Source organism: Hoplias malabaricus, chromosome 3 (assembly GCF_029633855.1).
Source record: "Hoplias malabaricus isolate fHopMal1 chromosome 3, fHopMal1.hap1, whole genome shotgun sequence".
NCBI lineage: Eukaryota > Metazoa > Chordata > Actinopteri > Characiformes > Erythrinidae > Hoplias > Hoplias malabaricus.
In genome coordinates, this window is record NC_089802.1 from 51871024 (window position 1) to 51894284 (window position 23261).

A 23261-nucleotide genomic window follows, 5' to 3' on the forward strand; every position below is an offset into this window, starting at 1 on the left:
ACCTGAAGTGAGGACAAGACAGGATTATTTGAAGAACTCCAATGGAAAATTAAAGTCACACACACGTTTTTGAATGCCCAATCCATCTACTAGTGTGTGTTTTTGGAAAGTGGGAGGAAACCCATGCAAACACAGGGAGAACACACTCCTCACAGACAATCACCTGAGATGGGGTTCGAATGCTCAAACCCAGGACGTTGGAGCTGCATGACAATGACAGTACCTGTTGCACTGCTGTGCCAACCACTGTTTGATCACACTGATTTTATTAATGTCAACATGTAATGTGCAGACAGTTTTCTGCGGTGTTATGAAGAACTGTGTCACCAGTTCATTTGTCTTCACATTATTTTGGACACAATTTGTGCACATACACTCTCAAGTGGCATAACTGTTTAAGTGCTTGCTCATCATGTGATCATATGTTTGAGACCCTGTGATGTCCCTGGGATATAATTTAAAAATGAACCTTCAGAGGACTAAACTAAACTTCTAAGTAGTTCTAAGTAGTTCTAATGGTATAAAATGAGAGACAGGAGGCAAGAAAGAGAGAAGGAAATAATGAGAGTGAGAAGGAGAGCATGTTTGTCTTCACTGGTGCACATATGTGTAACATGTCCCACAGCAACCAGCATCTGCACTCCAGTATACTTTAGGAATCTTCTCACACATTGAGCTCCTGTCACAAATACACACACATTACTCACCAACATATCTATCTAAATCTGCATTCAAATCTCATTTAAATATTTAAATCGACATGCTTAAACCAGTTAAATCTATTTTTATGACTCTGCTGTGATGGAGATGGGTGAAAAATATGAATGCCTGGAATGTATTTGATGGTATTTATTTGATAAATACATGACATTATCGAATGACATTTTAATTGTTTTAGATAACATTTTCTGGCAAACATTGCTGTTTTAATATTTTATTAATTTTATTATTTGGAAGTGAAGTAAATATTTACGTCAAGTACAAACCCAATTCCAATGAATTTGGGACATTGTTTAAAACATACATAAAACAGAATACAATTATTTGCAGGTCTTTTTCAACCTATATTCCATTGAATACACTACAAAGACAAGATAATTAATGTTCAAACAGATAAACTTTATTGTATTTATTTCCAAATATTCACTCATTTTGAATTTGAGGCCTGCAGCACATTCCAAAAGAGTTGGGACAGGGGCAACAAAAGACTCGGAAATATGCTACAAAAGCACCTGTTTGGAACATACCACAGGTGAACAGGTTAAATGGAAACAGGTCAGTGTCATGACTGGGTATAAAAGGAGCATCCCCGAAGGGCTCAGTTATTCACAAGCAAGGATGGGGCGAAGTTCACCACTTTGTGAACAACTGCATGAGCAAATTGTCCAACAGATTAAGAACAACGTTTTTTTTAATGTACAATTGCAAGGAATTTAGGGATTTCATCATCTACAGTCCATAATATAATCAAAAGATTCAGAGAATCTGGAGAAATCTCTGCAAGTAAGCAGCAAGGCCAAAAACCAACACTGAATGCTTGTGACCTTCGAACTCTCAAAACCGACATCATTCTGTAATGGATATTACCACATGGGCTCAGAAATACTTCAGAAAACCATTGTCAGTGAGCACAGTTCGTCACTCCATCTACAAGTGCAAGTTAAAACTCTACCATGCAAAGCACAAGCCATATATCAATATATACGACAACGGAGAGACCGGACTGTTGAGTAACAAGCAAGAATGGGAAACAATTCCACTAAAAAACTTCAACAATTAGTGTTCTCAGTTCCCAAACACTTGAGTGTTGTTAAAGGGAAAGGTGAAATAACACAGCACTAAACATTCCTCTGTCCCAACCTTTTGGAACATGTTGCAGGCCTCAAATATAAAATGAGTGAATATTTGCAAAAAAAAACCCAATAAATTTTATTTAGTCTTTGTTGTTTTTTTAATTGAATTTACATGTTCCAACTTCACTGGAATTTGGGTTGTAAAATTAGTGCATATGCTGCTCTTCCATATCCAACTAAGCATATATATATATATATTTTGTTATGTTGTAAGTGTATATAAGTTGATATGTAAGAGCAAATAAAGTAATTAAAGAGAGTAAGTCAGTTTCGGATTTCAGAGGAAGTTAAGGAATTCTGATATGTAACTCTCTCTCTCTCTCTCTCTATATATATATATATATATATATATATATAAATATATAGTTAAACAAGGAGAGAGAAGCTGTGTTGTGTGTGTGTGTGTGTGTGTGTGAGAGAGAGAGAGAGAGAGAGAGAGAGAGGGAGAGAGAGAGAGAGAGAGAGAGAGAGAGAGAGAGAGAGAGAGAGGGAGAGGGAGAGAGAGAGCAGGTGATATGGATACTTAAGTTTGAGATGGATGCCCTCTAGGCTTGGATTCCAGATGAGTGTGGACAGATGCTTGGGTGTGGTGCAAATGAGTATATAGGCTATGTGTGTGTGAAAAAGAGAGAGGGAGGGTATGGTTTTGATCGTCTTTTGGCCAAATAGTTATTATAATTATTATTATTATTATTATTATTATTATTATTATTATTATTATTATTATTGCTTTTTCCTCTTCTCTCTTCCTTTTATTCTTAAAATAATGCCCCGATGCTCTGGACTGCACATCCAAGCAGTACAATATTTTATAACGTATAAAACCTTTTAAATTAATATTATGGGCATTGTCAACATTCTCAGAAACTCTAAATTTGTCAGCAGCATAAAGTGATACTACTGAAAGTTTATAAATATGACAGTTTGGTTGGTTAAAACTGCAGGGTTATTAATCAGGAGGGGACCCCCCCCCCCCCACACACACACACACACCCACACACACACACACTAAATTATTAAACTAGTATTTCCATGTTTTTATTGTCTATCTGTTTTTATTATGTTTTTCTTACTTAATATTTGTTAAGCGCTCTGAGCTGTTGGAGGAAGCACTATATAAGTTAACTATTATTATTATTATTATTATTATTATTATTATTATTATTATTATTATTATGGCGTCTGTGTGGTTATGTAGTCACACTGTCAAGACTGAAAAATTCACATGGGCTTCTGATTGGCTTTAGTCAATGTTTGTCAGACCATTCATCTCAAATACAAAATTAACACACTGATGATAATATGCTGAAAATAGCAAATATTTCACTTAAATCATCAGAAGCATACACTTCACCAAGTTTTGAATGAGTGGAATGATCTCTAATATCCAAATCTCCAAATGGTTTATATATGCTGAACTAATGTGCATTCTGCTTTAACCTCCATACTGCCACCACATTTTCCCACCAATATCTGAATGCTCACTTCTCATAAATGCCTTTCTCTCTCACTGTACCAGTGGTCCCTGGCATATCACATATTTTTCCTGCTTTCACAGACCTGACAGATATTTGTAGAACTCAGTCAACTAAGCCAATATGCTATATAAAACTATATAAAAAAATATAACCATACCATACCTGGATATAGCATAGTATTATTAGCATATTTGCTTTGTTTAGACTATATAAAAAAATATAACCATACCATACCTGGATATAGCATAGTATTATTAGCATATTTGCTTTGTTTATAGTGATTGTAAAAGGTGGTAGAACTGCGATTTGATTGGTCCGAACAGAGCACGATTGTGAACTCTATCTCCGATTGGCTTAGGGCCTTGAGGGCGGGCTCTACCTCGCTGGGCGCCGGATAGTGATCCTGAGGTGAAGCGGAGAAAAAAACGGAATGTCTTAGCTGCAGGCATCTCAACAAGTCTGGGCTATAGAGCTGCAGCTTCACTTCTCACCGCAGCAAGCAACAGCGGCGCGGAAATATCCCACTACATGCATTTGAACGGTTCTGTAATTGAAGGCGAGAGTTTCCACAGAGAGAGTTTCTGAACCGAGAACCGAGGCTGGTGGTTCGGGTCCCAGCCTGTGGAGCCGGAGATTGTAAGAGGAAAGTTTCAAAAGTGAACAGTGGGAATGAGGAGTCAGGAGAGCTGATCCACTTTCAGCCCGGTAACGACCCTCTGTACACCGGTAAGTGCTGGAGGAAACAGTGTATGTCCTGTGTCTATGAAAAATTGGGACATGTTAAATTATACGTGAGCAATTTTTGAAGTAAACTATTTGAAAGCACATTCTTTTCTTTTCTAAGACCAAATAAGCGAGTCCTTTGCAGGGAAAAGGCTTTAATTTTGCATTTGCCTGCAAATGTCAAAGTCTTGGTGTTCTTCTAATTTATTTGGCTATGATCAAGAGGGTGTAGAACATGCAAACTTACCTTAAAAGTAGCAGATTTCAAGACTAAACTAGTTAATAAAAAAATAAAATAAAATTAGGTATAATAAATAAATAAATAAATAAATAGTAGCAATAAATAGCAGTAAATTATATACTTTTAACCTTCTTGCTGCTAACAAAAAGCTATTAACTAATTTAAAGAAGGGGGCTCTTGCCATAATTAATGTACAATAAAGGGCATAAAGTGATACAGCTCATGAAGTGATATTTTAGTAGGTTTGTGACATGTTTAATTATAAGTTAATGAACAAAAAAAGTAACCTCATATCGATATGAAAAACTGCTTCTCAGTACAATTCTGATTCTTGTGTTTAATCACATTTGCAACTGTTTAGCTTACACTTAAATTAACAACCCTCTTCTGGTTCAGGTGTTAGAACAGCGTAAACCCAAAAGCTGTATAGAGCATGGTGTACACAGCTCTGGGATTTGCAGGAACATGAAAAGGAAATGATGATGCTCCAGTTCCCCCTGCCCTAGTGTCATGTAACGGTCTTAATAGGGCACGGGGGATGTTTGTCTGGAATGTGTGTGGCATATGGTATGTAATTATTTGCAAGGGTGTGTAACTTTTCCATTTGTTGAGTTTTTAAGAGCATCAGATTATAGAGGTTTTCGCTGTGGAAGATCTAGTTAAGTATCAGATTTTACCTCTGCCAGCACAGCACGCCAGGACAGAGCAGAATATATGTTTATACAGCAAGCTCTCTCATTGTTTGAACTTAATTTGAAGGCTGAATAACCAAATATTAGACTTGGCAAAGGGTGATTTGAAGTCATTTTTTCAGTTTCAGTCCTTTTATTATTTATAACATTTTAGTATGTTAATTTTAAGTTCCATATGATAGTCATTAAGTTCAGCATGCCATGTCAATAACTTAAGCAGATCCGTGTTTCCTTTTAGGATGCAAAACAACTCTTGAACCTGCTGGTAACTTACTCCCTCATGGTTAGAAATTGCACCACACACAACACTATTTCTCAGATACATTATGAAACTGCTTCACAAAATGCTTCACATGAAAGGCTATTTGTGTCCTTGTTTTGCCTCTTTATGAAGGTTAATCTGATCTAGCAATATTTTTTACAGAACTTTACCAGTAAGTAATATTTACTGAGTTGCTGTATACCGAACTATAATGGTTAATTGAATGAAAACGGGATTTACAAGAGAAAATGTGCTGAAGAAACAAGTTTGCAAGATTTTATGGAATTTAATGATCAAGTAAAATGAGATATAGACAAAATGACAACATAGACAAAAAAAGCTGCAAGCTCCCAGTTTTATAAATACATAATAGGCATTTCAGGGCAATAGATTGATTAATCATGGATCACTGGCAGAATGCCATGCGCAAACACATTGGAAGCTTTGAGAAGAAATTGAATGAATTGCACAAAACTAATTGTGGGGGTGGGGGGAGGTGGTGGACGATGTTGACAACAAAGGGCGGCCGCCCTAACTGTAAAGCACTGCAGGAAACCCTGCATCTTACCTGTACTGGGCCTGTACTGGCACGGTGTGACTTCAGTTCGGGGGACACAGTGTGTGTGCTCAGTACATTGACTCTGCAACAGTCTGGAAAGGGGGGTGGGACAATGACCTGAGCTGAACTCTGTGATTCGTCACTTTGGATATCTTACACTCTGATAGGCAGGGAACAAGTGGCTCTGTGGCACTGACTGGAGGCCTGCGGAGCATTCATGGTAGGAGGTACAGATTAATTTATCTGTGTGTGTGAGAGAGTACACTGGGATTATGTCGATACACATACAAGGTATTTCCAAAAGGTTGTTAACCCTCCTTCTAATGAGTGAATTCAGTTAATTTAATGTGCACCACCCTAGCACAACCCACAAATAGTCAGTATAATTTCTATAGAAAGCACTGAACAATAGAATGGAATGGACCTGAGCAGCTGTATATTATTCAAAAGTCATTTTGCCCAATACCTAGCATGGACAAGGGAGATTTTAAGCCAGTAATATCAGTGCCTGACCTTAGTAATGACCTTGTGGCTGATTGCAAGCAAATACTCTCAGCAATATTCCAACATCCAACATATGTTTAGTCAAAATGTCTAAATTCTGCAGAGCTGTAAGTATAAATTTAAAGTCAGTATAAATAAATAAATAAAGTCAGTTTGATACTGAAAAATACAAAGGACACGAAGTAATGCGTCTTATGAGAAACAGTGGTTGTACTGGGCTGCAGACAGAATCCAAAACCAAAGCTTTTTCAATATATGGCAAAATGAGAACTTCTGAAGAGACTGTGGATAATATAAGTGATAATTTTGCATTTAAATAAAATTATGACAATAGTATACTTTGTAATGTATCAAAAACATATGAGTTTGTGCTCAGAACATTAAGCCAAACAATTTATTTTTTGATTACAGATGTCCCGATTCTACAAAGATTGGTAATCAAGATATTTTTTAACTGATCTGTGTAGGCTTTATTGAGCACAGGCATTAGTCTAATTCTTTGTTTTACATCAGCGCTCACATTTATGAGGTTTTTAAAAATACATTTTTGTTTATTTTCTTATTTTGTAAAAATGATGAATGAAATACATTAAAAAGCATGAACACAAAATTAAATGGGTCGGATCAGGATTGGGACAGAAAATTGATTGGAACATCCCTAACATCTATAGTGATTAATAATCCAAAATATTCAATAATTCATTCATTCATTATCTGTAACTGCTTATCCAGTTCAGGGTTGCGGTGGGTCCAGAGCCTACCTGGAATCAATGGGTGCAAGGCAGGAATACACCTCGAGGGGGTGCCAGTCCTTCACAGGGTAACACACACTCAAACATTCACTTACACACCCGGACACTTTTGAGTCGCCAATCCACCTACCAGCTTGTGTTTTTGGACCGTGGGAGGAAACCGAAGCACCCGGAGGAAACCCACGCGGACAACACACCAACTCCTCACAGACAGTCACCCGGAGCGGGAATCTAACCCACCTCCTCCAGGTCCCTGAAGCTTTGTGCGCCACTGTGCCGCATAGTTCAAAATATTTCTGAAAGATAATGTGTTTTTCTTTAAAATAATAGCCATGCTATTTTAAAAGATTAGTAACATACAGGACCTTAGAAATAAATTAAGAGCAGCTGCATTTCTATTTCAGCTCACGTATAGTCATTATCCACCATAGACTTCCTAGTTTATCTTGATTTTTGGTGTATTTGAAGTTACTTGTCTGAGCTGAGTCCAGTTCCCTCTGTAGGCTGTGCTGTATGGATTCATGGTCTTTACTGACCTATTTCACATCTCTGTCAGCTGCATGTGTGTGACAGAACACATCTGTGTGTCAGTCTCTCTGACTCCTCCACTTCCTGTAGACTGTTCTTGGCCGTGTGGTCATATTGGTTCTGAGTGCATTTTTTCTCTCTTTTGTAGTGAATTCTCCTGTTATTTACCCTTCTGCTGATTCATTCATTCACTCATTCATCAAAAACACATATTGCAGATCCATTTCTACAAGGAAGGAAATAATCTTGTCCTCAATCCCTGAAAGCTGTAGTGAGTTATCTGCTCCAAGCCTTGCTGTCTTTAATAGACTTTTTGCTGTGGTCTGTTAGCTTTTTGAGGGCAGCAGATACTTTGTTGTGGCTTCTCTTTTTTCCATTTTTATACCTAAACATGCTTTTCCATATGAGTCTCTCTCTCTCTCTCTCTCTCTCTCTCTCTCTCTCTCTCTCTCTGTCTCGTTTGCAGAGTTATTCAACAATTTTCATGTTTTCCAGCTATCCTGTAAAAATAAGATTATTCACATAATTATTATACCCAGTGTGTTATTCGTTGACCATGTTTTATAATTTGTAATAAATGTTTCTTTAAATTGTCTTGTTTATGAACATTATTAAGCTAAGATTAAGAGTTCAGTAACACATTTCTTCTCAATTTGTTGGTGTCTTTGACTACTTTCTGAGTAGGCCTTTATCATCTCACAGTCTTCTTCTGAACATATTTCTATTGAATAGGTATATTTCTACCTGCAGTTACTAACTAGCACACTTTAGAAAACAGAAAAGTAGTGTACAATTAGTGTATTGGGATATGTCTGAAACAATCTACAAGTCTCAAAGGAATTAAATCCAGCATCTAGCTGCAGCTTTGCAAATAAGGCCTTGTGATCTTTTTATGACAATACAAATCTGGGGGCAACAATTTTGACCAGAAAAATCAATCTAAGCAAGGTAATTATCAACATGCCATAATGGAATACAAATATGCATGTTTAAATTGAGATTTATGGTTGGAACGTTTGCCCATGATAATATATATATTATGTCCATGGGCTTGTCTATCTGACACACTGAATTTTTATAGCATTGCTTTTCACTTTGAAGCACAGATGATTTAGGAACAAGGCTAATGTTTGGACTATTGGTAAAGTTGGAGTTGTCTGCTTGTCTTGAGGATTCACTTTGTTGTACTTCGAAACTGCAGGCAAATATTATGTTGTTGTTATGAATATAATACTCTAATGAAAAAGCTGTGAAATAATCTTAAATATTGTACGGTGCCTGGGGAGTGAATATGATATGTGCGTGAACTGAACTAAACTGATAACAGGTGATCGTGGTTAAGGTCATTTTTGTCTGAGGCCCAAATTTATTTGCAGTTATTTAATACAAACATTAAACACATAAAAGAAAATAAACAAGAACTTTCTTAAGGCAGTAACTTTTTAATTATGAAGTTTGTATTCAATCCACATACTTTTTGTTCAAGCCAAATGAACATATTCATAAAAAGGAATGAAATAAACAACAACCCTTCTTATTTTTAGCAACACTGATTGCTAAACACTTAGAAACACTAAGATGGCAGGCTAAGTATGTTTCGCACTTTAAGATTTTGTCACTTTATAATTGTTTCTGCATTCTTCCAAATTATTAATGAACATCTAACACATTTATCATGTTTTGAAATACTTCCTTTGTCATTTTTTTTGGTTAGATAGCTCTCTTTCTGACCCCATTTGGCTTTTCACAAAGACCCCATTTTTAATTGCCATATTGGTATGAATATGTCAAGTAACAGCATGTTCCTAATTTCATAATTGTCTTGTGGCTTAGACCTTAATAAATGCTTTTTTTCGTATATTATTCTTTACTAATTTTAGTCTCTTACAAAATTGTTTTAAAAGTTCACCTTCCTTAGTGGCCTACTTGCATTTTTATATCTGTTTTGAAATGATTTCTGTGTTAGATACAGACAGTTTTTTAAACAACATTTATTTATATATGCATGCATTTTTACTTAAATGTATTTGTTTGTTGGTTTAGTTTCAGGTTTCAATAGAGAAAAGTCATTGCTTATAATTTACTTGGTCCAGTGTATAAACCTGAACACATTATATCAACTTGAGCAGCATTATTTGTATTGATGTAATATGTTTCTTTCATGGAGAATCGGTGTAAATAACTGAAACAAGTAACTTTTTTTTTTCATTGAATTGAGCACAAGATTTGAATGTGGACTGAACATCAGTCTAGGATTAGTGTGTGTTTCTGTTCCTACCTGTCTCTTTTACCTGTACTTTTCTTTCTTTCAGCCCTACAGTGGACCTGACTGACTTTTCTACTGCTTAGTGTTCTATAATTACTGTATGCTTTAGGCTTCTTAAAATGTATCCCCATTCCATTCAAGACTTGTACTAAACTTGAATTAGCTGCTGAATTTCCTTAGCACAATCTTGATTACTGTTTCTTCTACTGTAATTCCAGCTTCTCTTTCTCTGTGTTATCTTTTTCTTGCCTATTTTTGTATTCATATCCCCTCTATTTCCCTTCTCTTTCATATGACTCTTCCTATAATTTTCTAAATGGAACTCTCTCCTTCATTATTTTGCTTTGTGGATTTGGTCCTTTATTGACTTGCCTTACTAAAGCTAAAGACAAAACCTGATTCATACTCTTGGCCTCTGTAAACCTAGAAAAGATGTCAAAACAGGGAGGATTTTTTTTTATATGAAGCTTAGATCAAGGAGTTGTAACTGTGAGAAAATCTGAGTTCTGCAATATATATATATATACAATAATATAATAATATACAATATAGTATATACTACTGTATATAAATCAGTAGTTATCTAAAAATTGTTTTACCAAAAACAAACCAAACTAAATCATGCACATATTTTGGTGGATTGGTAAGACAGCAGGAATTGAGAGTGCCTGGGTATGCAATTGTGGGTATGTCTCAACCCACATAATTAAACTGTAGTTGTACACAAAGTTTTGGGCAACCCTGTTTACAGGATTTGTTGAGTGTCTAAGTGAAAGCACACTTCTGCATTTTAAAGTGCAATCACTGTTATGTGGAATGTCACATTTTGGGATTAAAGGAAAGCCCAGTGAAATGTTATGAGACCTGTTGTATTTTACTAGTAATATACACTATACACCGATCAACCATAACATTATGACCACCTCCTTGTTTCTACACTCATTGTTCATTCTCTCAGCTCCACCATACAGAAGCTCTTTGTCGTTCCACAATTACAGACTTGTGTCCATGTATTTCTTTTCATAAATTGTTAGCCTCCTACCAGCCTTGTTCTATAAAGTGGCATAACATTTCGCAAGCAACAATTCATGTTTTTGTCACACACACACACACACACACACACACACACACACACACACACACACACACTACATGTTATATCAGGTAAGGACCATAGTGAGGGATGTTGGTGAGTACAGCAATGAGCAGTGATGAGCCATTGAACCCAGGTGTGTCTGTGTCTGTGTCTGTGTCTGTGTTTGACGCACCCCTCGACAGGGCTTACTTGGCACAGGTGTGAGAGAGCCCCTTGGAATGTGAAACTAAAAAGAGAATGAGAAGGAAAGATGGAGCTCACCTCTTTCAGATCAGTTTAATTCAGATACATAAACCACTGATTCTAAGCTGAATGAGACTGATATTAGATATGATATTATAGCCCTTTTCCACTGGTTTAAATAATTCCCTGGGGTTTTAAAACATCTGTGAAAGTTTTGGTCAAAAGACAGTAACGATCAAACATAACCACACCATTTACTTTCTGTCTAAATAGCACTGCTCAGAACAGTTTCAGATCCTGTTCCTTTAAATGATAATATTCCACACAGAGCTCACTCAGAGACCATGCACAGTGCAAAGCAGCTGCATCTAAGGGACACAGAGGTTCCATGTTAGCCCAGTTGTCTTACTTCTCTACTCATTTTCACAGTTTTCTTTTCATATCTCCTTACATGTTTTTCCTCTGTTTTCTTACGTCTCTTAAGTTGTGTGTATATCTGTTTCACGCAGTTGTTTCTATTTAAATCCCTATACTCTTAGTATGTTTGGATGCTGCTTTTCTGTTATGGTATGGCAATTTGAAGTGTTTATGTTCCAACATATTAATTGTGTTTATCATACAAAAAGCAAATGTGCATGCAATATGTAAATCTCTTGAGCATTTGTTTACCCTACAAAAAAACACAGAAATTACTTTTTATGTTTTGGATGACCAAATTGATCAAAAACATTAGGCAAAATTTAAATTACAAGGTTGCAACAGTGTGTATCCCCAGTTCCTAAATAAGTAAATCGTGTGATTGAAAGGAAAGGCAGTATAACACAGTAGTAAAATGAAGGCCCCGAAAATGAAGATATTTGGATATTCATTCGTTGGGTAGGTATTCGGTTTATAATATTGAGATTCTGATGTGGCGATAAAGGCAGCCCTCCCCTTCATATGTATCCAGCTTTGTCAACATAAAAGTCTTGAATGAAGCCACGCTACAGCAACCTACTTACAACGAAGCATAGATACAGTTAATTTTGTCAGCTTTACACCTCAAATTAGAACACCTCCAAGAAGCTCTGGTTTATTTGTGTACACTCTGTGCCCTTAGTGACATGATGTATGTACCAGTTAGCGAACGACCGGAGCCATGCTGGGAGCCAAAGTGCAGCTCTTTTACAGCTGGGAGCTGAGTTTCTGAACAATAAGGCTGGCCCCAAATAGTCGGGTATTCAGATATTTGTTCATTGGGGTTTCTAATTTTGAGATTCAGATATTTTTGGATTAATGTGATTATTGATAAAGGCATCGCTCCACTACATTCAGGCTCCAGTAGTAAAAACAGTGCTCTCTCCACTTCACCTGTATTCAGGCTCATCAACATAAAAGTGCAAATGAGGCCTAAAACTCAGTCATATAAAACAGCCTAACATGCTAAAACAACACACTTACAATGAAACAAGGTGAAGCCACAGTTCATTATGTCAGCTTTGTGCCTGAAATTAGAGCTCCTCCACTCAAACTGGTTAAATTGTGTATACACTGTGCCCTTAGCGAGTTAGTGAGTGTAGATGGTGAGTGAAGCCACGCTTTGAGCCACTGCACAGCCTGGAGACAGGGATATTAAAGCAGGGGACAGAAGCAGATTTTGTTAATGACAACAATATACACCACCCCGCTCTCCAAGTATTGGAATTCTCGCCGAATATCCCGGCCGAAGCTCAGAAGCCCAAAAAAAGGTATTTGGGACACCCCTAAACATTAGTAGATGTAACTCTTTATGTTTTTGAGTATCATGATACATTTTTTTCTTCTTTATTGCCTGCCTCTATTCTATGTGTGTTACAAGTAACATTTAGGAGAAGGTATAGTTTTGTCAATGGGCTGAATAGTTTTGTTAAAAGGGATATTTTGTTTTGGGCTACTTAATTCCTTTAGAGATATTAGGCATATAAAGCCAAAACAAACATTTCAGACTAATTAAGAGCTTCTGTATTAAAGAAGAGTTTGAGTTCTTTCCCCAGACAGACACAGAGTCACTGCAATAATAATCCCCACAGTCATTCAGTATACTTCCCTGATTCACATCTTTGAAGGTTTAATCATGTGTGCATTTCACATTTTTCTGTGTGTGTGTGAGTTTGTGAGAGAGAGCGTGTAAGAACAGTAAATTGTGTCGTCAAATTGTGTAGCTTTTTTCTGAATTTCAAAATTATGCTGAACTCTCCAACATTACTTATGTGAAGAATAATATATAATTTTAAATGCTCATTTTGCATATGCCACTTCAACTCTTATTTCCATCCAGTCTTGAAACCAACAAGTTAGAGACATTGACACATCTACGTACTATATATATATAGATACATAGATAAAACATCTAAGAAAAAAAGTAATAATTATATACATATGGTGTGCGTGCGAGCATGCGCATGTGAGAGAGAAAAAACACTTGAACAGGGCATTTGTGCACAGTTTTAAATGTACTCAGATGGAAACAACTGTATCCTCCATATACTCAATATAACGAATATGGTCATTTTCAAAGTCGTTTAAAAATACGATTGAATGAATCAATATTTGCGATATGTCCCCTAGCTCTAGCTTGAGCTCAAGTCACGGTCACACGTTTGCGTCAGAAGCTCGCGCTTACGTCACAATTTCGCAATATGGCAAAAGTCTTCCCAAATTAAAAACATACTGGTATTATCGTGAACGATATTTTTATAACTAATCTTAACTAAACTTAAACTAATCATATATTACTGAACAAATGGAAGGCACATTAACTGTTAAGGGTAACAGTTCAGTATAGATACATTCGTTGTGATTTGGTGAGTGTAATATTTTCTTTGTGTTTGTGTATGGTGTGTTCACGTGTGTGTGTTACTGTGATTTGTTTATAGGCTCTGAAAATGTGGCACTGTACGGTGTTGGTTGCTCTGTTGCTGTCTCTCCCACATACAACAACAGCTCAAGGTAATTTTTTTAAATCTCATCTTTAAACACTTTCAGTGAGTGTATTGATCGAGGCCGTGATTGACCTTTGCAAGATCTTTAAACCCTTCATATGTGAAAAATTGCAATTATTAAAAAATGACATATACATTTTTTCTAAATTTACATATATCAGAGTCCTAGATTTGGAGATTGAGAAACTCATCTTCTCCCTTCAATGTTGGGCATAGACCTACAAAATTAAACTATATTGTATTTCTTCTGCAAAATCCAGCATGTGTAAGTCATTTAATCAGTACATTTTAAAGAAATATTATAAGTTAGAATAAGTTGCCTGTTGAATGTTTTATAAGAACAGGCTATGTTATTGCACACTTGTCACACTTCCTGGAATTGGTTACTTATTCATTTTTAGGAATATATTTATATTTTGCCCACATTTTTCATTGTACAGCCTGTGAATGATGTATCAGTAAGGCAGATAAATGGTTTCATATAAGGATATTTATAAGATTATGTCATTCAAACACAGTTTTCTTTTTTCCCCATAATCTATTTATATATTTCAGGAAAAATTAACAATTTGTCTTGATGTAAGTATGTTTCATAGAACTGTCATTTTAAAGACAACTTTTCTTAACATGCAGGCCAGTGTAATAATGTTGGTTCGGCGGATATTGTGTTCCTTGTGGACGGGTCTTCCAGTATTGGACGTGCCAATTTTGTTTTGGTGAAGACTTTTATGGCAGGGATTGTAAAACCCTTTGCAAGAGCAGTGGGACCCACTGGTATCCGCTTTGGAGCTATTCAGTACAGTGACACTGCAAGGTGAGTGTGTGTGTTTTTGTGTGTGTGTGTGTGTGTGTGTATGTGTGTGTCTGTGTTCATTTTTGGCTTTGTTTACATGTCTGTTTTCATTCTCAGAGTGGAGTTTACCTTCACCACGTATCTAAACGGCACAGAGCTGGTGAGTGCTATAGAGAGCCTTAACTATAAAGGAGGAAACACCCGTACCGGAGCTGGCCTCAAGTACATAGCAGATAACTTCTTTAACCCTGCCTCTAGTAGAGATGTGCCCAAGGTGAGTGGATATATATATCCTGGATAATATTCATAATTAAATATATACAATAAATTTGAATTTCTTTGGAAAAATTCTTTACTGATAAAATATATTTATTATGGATTATATTGCTATTAAATTCAGGACACTCTAATGTGTTTAACATTTTTTTCTCTCTTATTTTACCCAAGATTGCAATTCTCATCACAGATGGAAAATCTCAGGACAATGTTCAGGACCCAGCACAGAAACTACGCAGCTTAGGAGTCACAATATTTGCAGTGGGTGAGAACTGCATCTTGTATATTATTTAGTTACTAAATAATATTATTTATTTTTTCTTATTTTATTTGTATATGGTTTTCTAACTCTATGTCTGTTTTATTCCCTATCAGGTATAAAAAGTGCAGATCAGGATGAACTGAATAAAATTGCTTCATCACCTCAAAGCGAATTCACCTCTTTTATTGGGAATTTTAGAGGTCTTAGCTCTCTGCTGCCCCTAGTGACTCCACGAGTATGTTCAACATCTGGAGGCTCCTATTCAAGTGATGGTATAAAGTTTTCACACAGAAACACTCTCTTGTTGTGGGCAGATTTGGGGGCTCTATATTGGTTCATCCTAGGTTATTCTCTTGCCTCATATTATAATATCTTAGCTCTACCTTCTGAGGATGAGAGGAAAAGAGGTGAGGAAAAGATGTGAAGATTGAGGAATCACCAAACTTGTTTCACAATGAGATTTCTCACTCTCATCACTTCAGTCACCCGTTACTGGGATTTGTCAATGATAATTACTTGTGTGCACCTATCAAATTACTTTTCACGTCTGCATGCTTTATTGAAATAATAAAAGCTGTGTCCCAAACCCTAGGCTGCTGCCTCAGTAGGACAGGCCCTCCGTTGGACAGTGCTGTGAAGCCTCTGTGACATCACCAGAAATGTCCCATATCTTGTGTTGGAGTGAAACAAAAAAATTAAAATAATGTTCTTGGATGAAACTTTAATTCCTTTATTCAAATTTAGGAGCTGTTTCAAGGTGAACACGAAATAATAGTAATAATAATAATAATAATAATCAATCTTTTGCAAGTGGAATTTGACGATTCTGACGATTCTGGCTTGATAGAAGCCTTCAGCTGCTCAACAGTCTGTGGTCACTGTTACCGAATTCTCCTCATGATGCACCATAGATGACAGATCTGTGCTACACACAGGACAGTTAAGCACACAGACACACACACTGTGTCTACAAAGCTATGTTGTTTTGACAAATACAGAATTAGGCCTGGCATTGTATTGCTGAAATAACCATGGACTTTCCAGTATAAGATGTCATATTGATGACAGAACTTAATAAAAGCACAATGTTTGCTTCAGCATCAATAAAAACCTCTCATATATGCAAGTCAAGCATATTGTGGTCACTGATGCACCCCTCATATCAAGAGAGATGTTGGCTTTTTGCACCTATTGCTAATAATAATCTGGATGGCGCCCTTCATTGCTTTAAGTAAAGATTTAAATCACAGATTATTGTTTGTGTTGCATTTTCCAAACTCATAAATTAAGGTTTGAGATCCACCCTGTCAAAATATGAAGTCACAAACTCATGCAACTATTCTTTGTTTTATTTCCCCTCTAACAGATACATACAGTGGCCCAGGTAACTTACAGGTTTTAGATCAGACTACTGATTCAATTCACTTTCAGTGGACAGCTGCAGGAGGCCCTGTGACTGGCTATGTGATTCAGTATACTCCACTTTCTAGTCTGGGTCAGCCAGTAACAGCAGAGCTGAGACAGGTGAGAGAGATTATTAATGCTGCATTGTGGTTTTTTTTAATGTGTGTGTATGTGTGTGTGTGTGTGTATGTGTGTGTATGTGTGTGTGTGTGTGTGTGTAAGTGAATGAATGTGCATGTTTTTGTAAGACTACAAATACTTTCCTGCTGCAGATAGGAGCTGTTCAGACTTGTAGCGATGCCTATTGTGGTCTGACAGCTGTTATATTGTCAAGGAGTTGGCATTACTGCTTGGTACAGTCTCACTCCTTTTAGGGATGGAGCAGTTCATGTTCATTTAAACTGATTGTTAATGTTCCAACCATGAGCTAATTTACAGACACTTTCATTTTCATGAGAGGTAAATAGTGCATCTCATCATTTCTTATGATTGTAGATGTGTTCCTATGGGGACCAACAGTACTAAATGTACAAATACTGTTTCAGAATTGGAACTTTCTTATAAATTCTTAATCATTGTAACAAGGTTTCAATTGAGCAAAATTATTTTGGTAGTAGTGTGAACTACTAAACTGACTGATTAAAGAATCTGTCATCTATTACCAGATAAGCTGTGCATATCCACATTGGGCATAGTAAAACATCATTTAATGAAGTAACAGAACTTTCTGTGAACTACTGTGTTTATGCAAATAAATAAAATATGCCCAAGGCTTTCTTTATTTTTGGATTTTTTGGTTTTGAGAATGCAGTTGTTCATTTGTGACAATTATTTTAATTTCGCGGTGGTCCAGAGCCTACCTGGAATCATCGGGCGCAAGGCGGGAATTCACCCTGGAGGGGACGCCAGTCCTTCACAGGGCAACACAGACACGCACACATTCACTCACACCTACGGACACTTTTTGAGTCGCCAATCCACCTGCAACGTGTGTTTTTTTTTTTTTTTTTTGGACTGTGGGAGGAAACCGGAGCACCCGGAGGAAACCCACGCGGACATGGGGAGAACACACCAACTCCTCACAGACAGTCACCCAGAGCGGGAATCGAACCCACAACCTCCAGGCCCCTGGAGCTGTGTGACTGCGACACTACCTGCTGCGCCACCGTGCAGTATATATATATATATATATATATATATATATACAAAGTATATATATATATATATATATTTTGAATGACTGATGATTTTCTCTTAAAAGTTTAATTTTACAAAATTGTATCAACAAATTCTTTTCTTAAGTTCACTTCTGTTCACTTCTGTTAGGCAGCAGAATTGCTGCTCCATTTAAATTGCTGTCCAGTGACAAACCTCGTCCCATTTCAGGTTCAATTCTGGCACATTTCGACCCCTGATTCCAGAACCATTTCAGTTGAATTGTTATCTGGCACTCTGGCTTTCTACACCATTAGAAGACCAGCCTGTTCACACATATCTGCAACAAATATGATGCAGAAACCTCCAATATATTCTTATATTGTGTTCTTTCCCATTGACTCTCAGGAGACTCTACCTGCAAGCCAACAGCTCTATGTGGCACGTGAACTTCACTCAAGCACAGATTACCTGGTCTCTGTTATAGCTCAGTACCCCAACAGCGTTGGAGAGACAGTGTCTGCCAAGGCTCGAACAAGTGAGTCAGACAGTCGGATGCTCTCACACACTTGCCCATGCATGAAACAACAGACTCAAACACTGGGAGACAATGCAGAAAGGAATCCTAAAGAGAATGTCTTTTGCAGCATGAAAGCTCTTTTTTATACTCTCTGCTGCCACGTTTTATTCAGGGTCGCCCCCAGGCGTGGCTGCATTGCGGCTGGTGCAGGCTGGATTCTTCACTTTGGCTCTGGCATGGGACACTCCTACTGGCCCCATACAGGGCTACAGAATCACATATGGACCCAGAGGTAATTCGCAGAAACACACAGCCACACCCTGAACACACACACATGCACAGACATTCCTAGGTAATCCTTTCAAGGATAGATCCTGTAATTAGAATAAGGATGACAAAGCGAAGGAAGATAGATTCAATAAGTTAAGAGAGAATGGAATAGTGGGTAAATACTGGCAAGGCACAGGAAATGTACTACTTTTCATTGCACTGTAAGCAGGTGGTAGTGGAGTGGAGGAGAGACACTTATAATGCACTGAAAATACTGACCGGTTTAATAGTCAGCTATAGTGTAACAAGGAGCCAAAGACTACAAATAAATTAATGGAGGTTCAATTTGATCTTGGGCAGCACGGTGGCGCAGCAGGTGGTGTCACAGTCACACAGCTCCAGGATCCTGGAATTGTCTCATTCCAGGTGACTGCCCGTAAGGTGTTTTGTGTATTCTCCCTGTGTCCGCGTGGGTTTCCTCCGGGTGCTCCGGTTTCCTCCCACGGTCCAAAAACATTTGTAACTCAAAAGTGTCTGTAGGTATGAGTGAATGTGTGAGTGTGTGTTGCTCTGTGAAAGACTGGCACCCACTCCAGGGTGTATTCCCTCCTCGCACCCAATGATTCCAGGTAGGCTTTGGACCCACCGCAACCTTGAACTGGATAAGCAGTTACAGACAATGAATGAATGAATGAATGAATGAATACATTTGATTTGTCTCAGGCATCTTGTGTATAGGGAGGGATTTTCACTGCTGATTTAGCTGCTTTAAAAACAAACGGAATAAAAAACCTCTACACAGTATATACACTCAGACCGTTACATGTTCATGTATGACAGCTATTTAGAAGTGAAAGGTGTCATGCATACAAAACATATTCTAAATATTTCAATATTTGAAGAAATTTGTAAGAAAAATTTTATCTAAAGTGAGAACAGCAAGCCAGGATCCTGTTTAAGCTGTTGATTTTAATTTGGCACCAAGCCCAATAAGGAGTTCTGAATGGTGTTTTCTAAATCAGTGCTATCACAATGTGTTCATATTTTGACACTGATGGACAACATAGTTCAAAAGATCCAGTGATATTTAGGTCAAATTTTAAAAAAAGATACTTACCATAATAAAACCTTTAAGAACTACTTCAATATATTTTACCTTAGAATTACAGGTTTAAAATCATTGTGATTTTTCACTGACCTGTGGTAGAGAGAATGGAGCCTATTTTGTTGCTACAGTGCAGAAACTGCACTGTGAGCATTTTGGTGGCGTGTAGGGGACCACCCTCTTCACACCCCTCCCCACCGATTTCAGTACAGCACTGTAAAAATAAATGATATTAGTCCCACGATCAAGAACAAAAATTTTCCGTAGTGTTCCTTTAAAGTGCAGTAGTGGCTTAGATTGGAAATTTGGGGAATGACACCAACTCCAAAGCACATTTACAGCTGTTGTATTCTCAAATACAGAGTTATATAGAGAGTTGCCTTGTAGTTAGCAATCCATAAGAGAATAATATTAAGTTGTTTTATAGTAAAGAGATTTTATGAAGGCTCCAGTGTCCTATCTGGGCAGTCATCACCTTTGAACTGAAAATACGCTATTTAAATGAACTCTGTGTACTTTGTTCCACAATTAAAGAGAATGGCTGAGACAATGGCATCCCTGGTGTGGTTCCTGTGAACAGTGTTTGAGTTGGCAAGTCTTGATAGGTTAGATTGGGTGTGTCTCTGTATTTAGTCAAGTTTTATAGATACATGAAAATGTCTCAGCATGTTCTGCTGTCTGACATGCACATGACTGTGTGCGAGTGTTTATCTTTTTTTGGGGGGACCTAATACTGCACTCAGAACTGTGAATATAAAAGATCTCAGGGTTTGGAGTGCTGTGAAGGTTCTGGAAGACTTGTTTCATGTCTGATCATGCAAGGTTTCATCTCCTGCTACTGCTGTGCTTTGATCAAGCATCTCTCTCAGGGATGCTTCTGAAACATTTATTGCAAAAAACATCTGTTAGGCTATTTTTAACCAGTGACAGGTAGAACTATGATATAGCACAAAGAATTTGAATATTTACATGTTTATTTGATTCTTGGCTATTGCTGTTATATCAAAATATTTATATCAAACAGTTTTTTCTTCTATCTATTTTTGCATCTTTTAAACACATCATCTTCCCCCTATATACTTTGGATATTGAACAGGAAACTTGTCACTCTTAAGAACATTTTTAAAGTAAACAAATGAACACATTCTGTCTTTCCTGATGGTTTCTCACCTGCTGTCTCATTTTCATAACTGACGCCAAGTATTATTTGGACACATTAGACTGTGATTCATCCAATTATTTTGGGATGATTTGGAGTGTCAAGATTGAAAGGGTTTTTTCTTTGCACACATGTGTACTTAAATAATAGGGTGTTTAAAAATATCTTTCAGTAGTTAGTAATAAATTCTAGAGGCTTATTTTGTTAAATGGCTCCAATTTGTAGCTACAGAATGGGTACAGAATTTAGTTAGCAGAGCTTGTGAACTATGACTTTTGAACTGTGGCATATTTTATTATTCATTCATTCATTCATTATCTGTAACCGCTTATCCAATTCAGGGTCACGGTGGGTCCAGATCCTACCTGGAATCATTGGGCGCAAGGTGGGAATACACCCTGGAGGGGGCGCCAGTTCTTCACAGGGCAACACAGACACACACACATTCACTCACACTTACGGACACTTTTGAGTCGCCAATCCACCTACCAACGTGTGTTTTTGGACTGTGGGAGGAAACCGGAGCACCCGGAGGAAACCCACGTGAACACGGTTGAGAACACACCAACTCCTCACAGACAGTCACCCGGAGCGGGAATCGAACCCACAACCTCCAGGCCCCTGGAGCTGTGTGACTGCGACACTACCTGCTGCGCCACCGTGCCGTTTAATGTTAAATTATTAACATTAAAAAAATATTTTAAATGTATTAAAATATTGACTCCAGAATAAAAAAATATATTCATCTCAAATTACATGTTTTTATTACACACTTGCGATTTAGAGAGTCTAATTCTGTATGTATTGGGCCGTAAATCTGTGAAGTCCTAATTTCTTCTCTATGTTATGTTACAAGGTCAGACTGCTAATCTGCTGAGGGAGCAGACTGTTGGGGTAGAGGCCACATCTCTCACACTGGATGGTCTAGAAGCAGACACAGAATATATCATCAACCTGTACCCTCTCTTTCCTCGTAATGATGGTGCCCCCATTACCCTCACTGCCCGCACCTGTGAGTATACATGCAGTCCCCCACAAACATAGTAATTCTGCCCCATTGTGGTTTCTTTTACATCATTATCATAAATGATCTTTAAAAATAGGAGCTGTGTAGAAAGTATTAATTCTTTAAATATGTTGTGAATAAATGTGTAATTTACATAACTGCCAAGTTATGTTAGTACATGTTTCTATCTGTGTTTATGTGTTTGAAGTACGTTTAGAAGGAGTGCAAGAACTCTCAGTTGCTACGGTCTCAAACAGCAGTGTTGAAGTGCGTTGGAGAGGAGTGACCGGTGCCAGAGGATACAGGATTGTGTGGGGGCCTTTTAGAGGTCAGTGCTCAAACTCACTCATAAACTGGACATTTTCTGAACTTTTAGAATGAATGTACTCTTATTTTTGTGTGTTGCATTCATGAAAGTCTGCTAGTTAGTCGTCATTGTAATAGTTTTGTTAAATATTTGCATGCTATTTACATGCTACACAAGTTATGTGTCTTCATAAGAAAATGATTTTGCATGGATTTATTTGAAATAACTGTTTCCCTTTTGAATCAGTGGACTTTATCAAGATGATACACAAAATCCAAAAAATTCTATACTATATATATATATATAGATATATAGATATAAATCTATATATTTTTTGTTATAATGTCAAACTCTGATACCACATATAATATGATAATTATACTACTTTAAACACATTTGTAAAGACAACATCGTAATGTAATTGTAATAATATGTTGCTATATATGAAGTGGTAAAGTGTAAAAGTTGCTATCTTGTCCTTGTAAAAAAAATCTAGCATAAATTGTATCGGTTATTTGTTATATAATATAAAGTATATAATTTTATAACCAGTAATGTACATCAGGGTGTAAAATTGTTCTAAACAGTCAGGATTATAATTAACAGTCGTACATTGATATATCATCTACAAAAAGCTTTCAGGAAAGCTCACAAAAACTTTAAGCAGTATATGAATATTTTCCTTTCTCTCATGCTTCTTTTCTCTGTGTGTCTTGTTTGTTTCAGGAAGTGATGTAGAGACTGTAGAGGTGAGGGGTGACAGTGAGGCTCAAACTTTGGTGAATTTGCATCCAGACACTGAATATATTGTTACAGTTATTGCTCTGTACAATGGAGAAACAGAGGGGGCGGCTGCAACTGCACGCTTTAAGATAGGTATATACACACAAGCATGTGCACGTGTGCG

General features: G+C 37.1%; 1 protein-coding gene across 1 annotated transcript in view; it reads left to right on the top strand.

Moving 5' to 3' along the window:
* Nucleotides 1-3935: 3935 nt before the first annotated feature.
* col7a1 (collagen, type VII, alpha 1) overlaps nt 3936-23261 on the top strand; it is an 82313-nt gene continuing 62987 nt past the window's right edge. Inside the window, exons 1-12 of the mRNA XM_066664044.1 lie at nt 3936-4057; nt 14032-14104; nt 14731-14911; nt 15008-15164; nt 15338-15431; nt 15542-15700; nt 16795-16952; nt 18396-18525; nt 18680-18799; nt 21898-22053; nt 22256-22375; nt 23081-23230. Of these exons, the coding sequence (XP_066520141.1) occupies nt 14041-14104; nt 14731-14911; nt 15008-15164; nt 15338-15431; nt 15542-15700; nt 16795-16952; nt 18396-18525; nt 18680-18799; nt 21898-22053; nt 22256-22375; nt 23081-23230 (1489 nt within the window). The 5' untranslated portion in view covers nt 3936-4057; nt 14032-14040. The remainder of the gene's footprint in view (nt 4058-14031; nt 14105-14730; nt 14912-15007; nt 15165-15337; nt 15432-15541; nt 15701-16794; nt 16953-18395; nt 18526-18679; nt 18800-21897; nt 22054-22255; nt 22376-23080; nt 23231-23261) is intronic.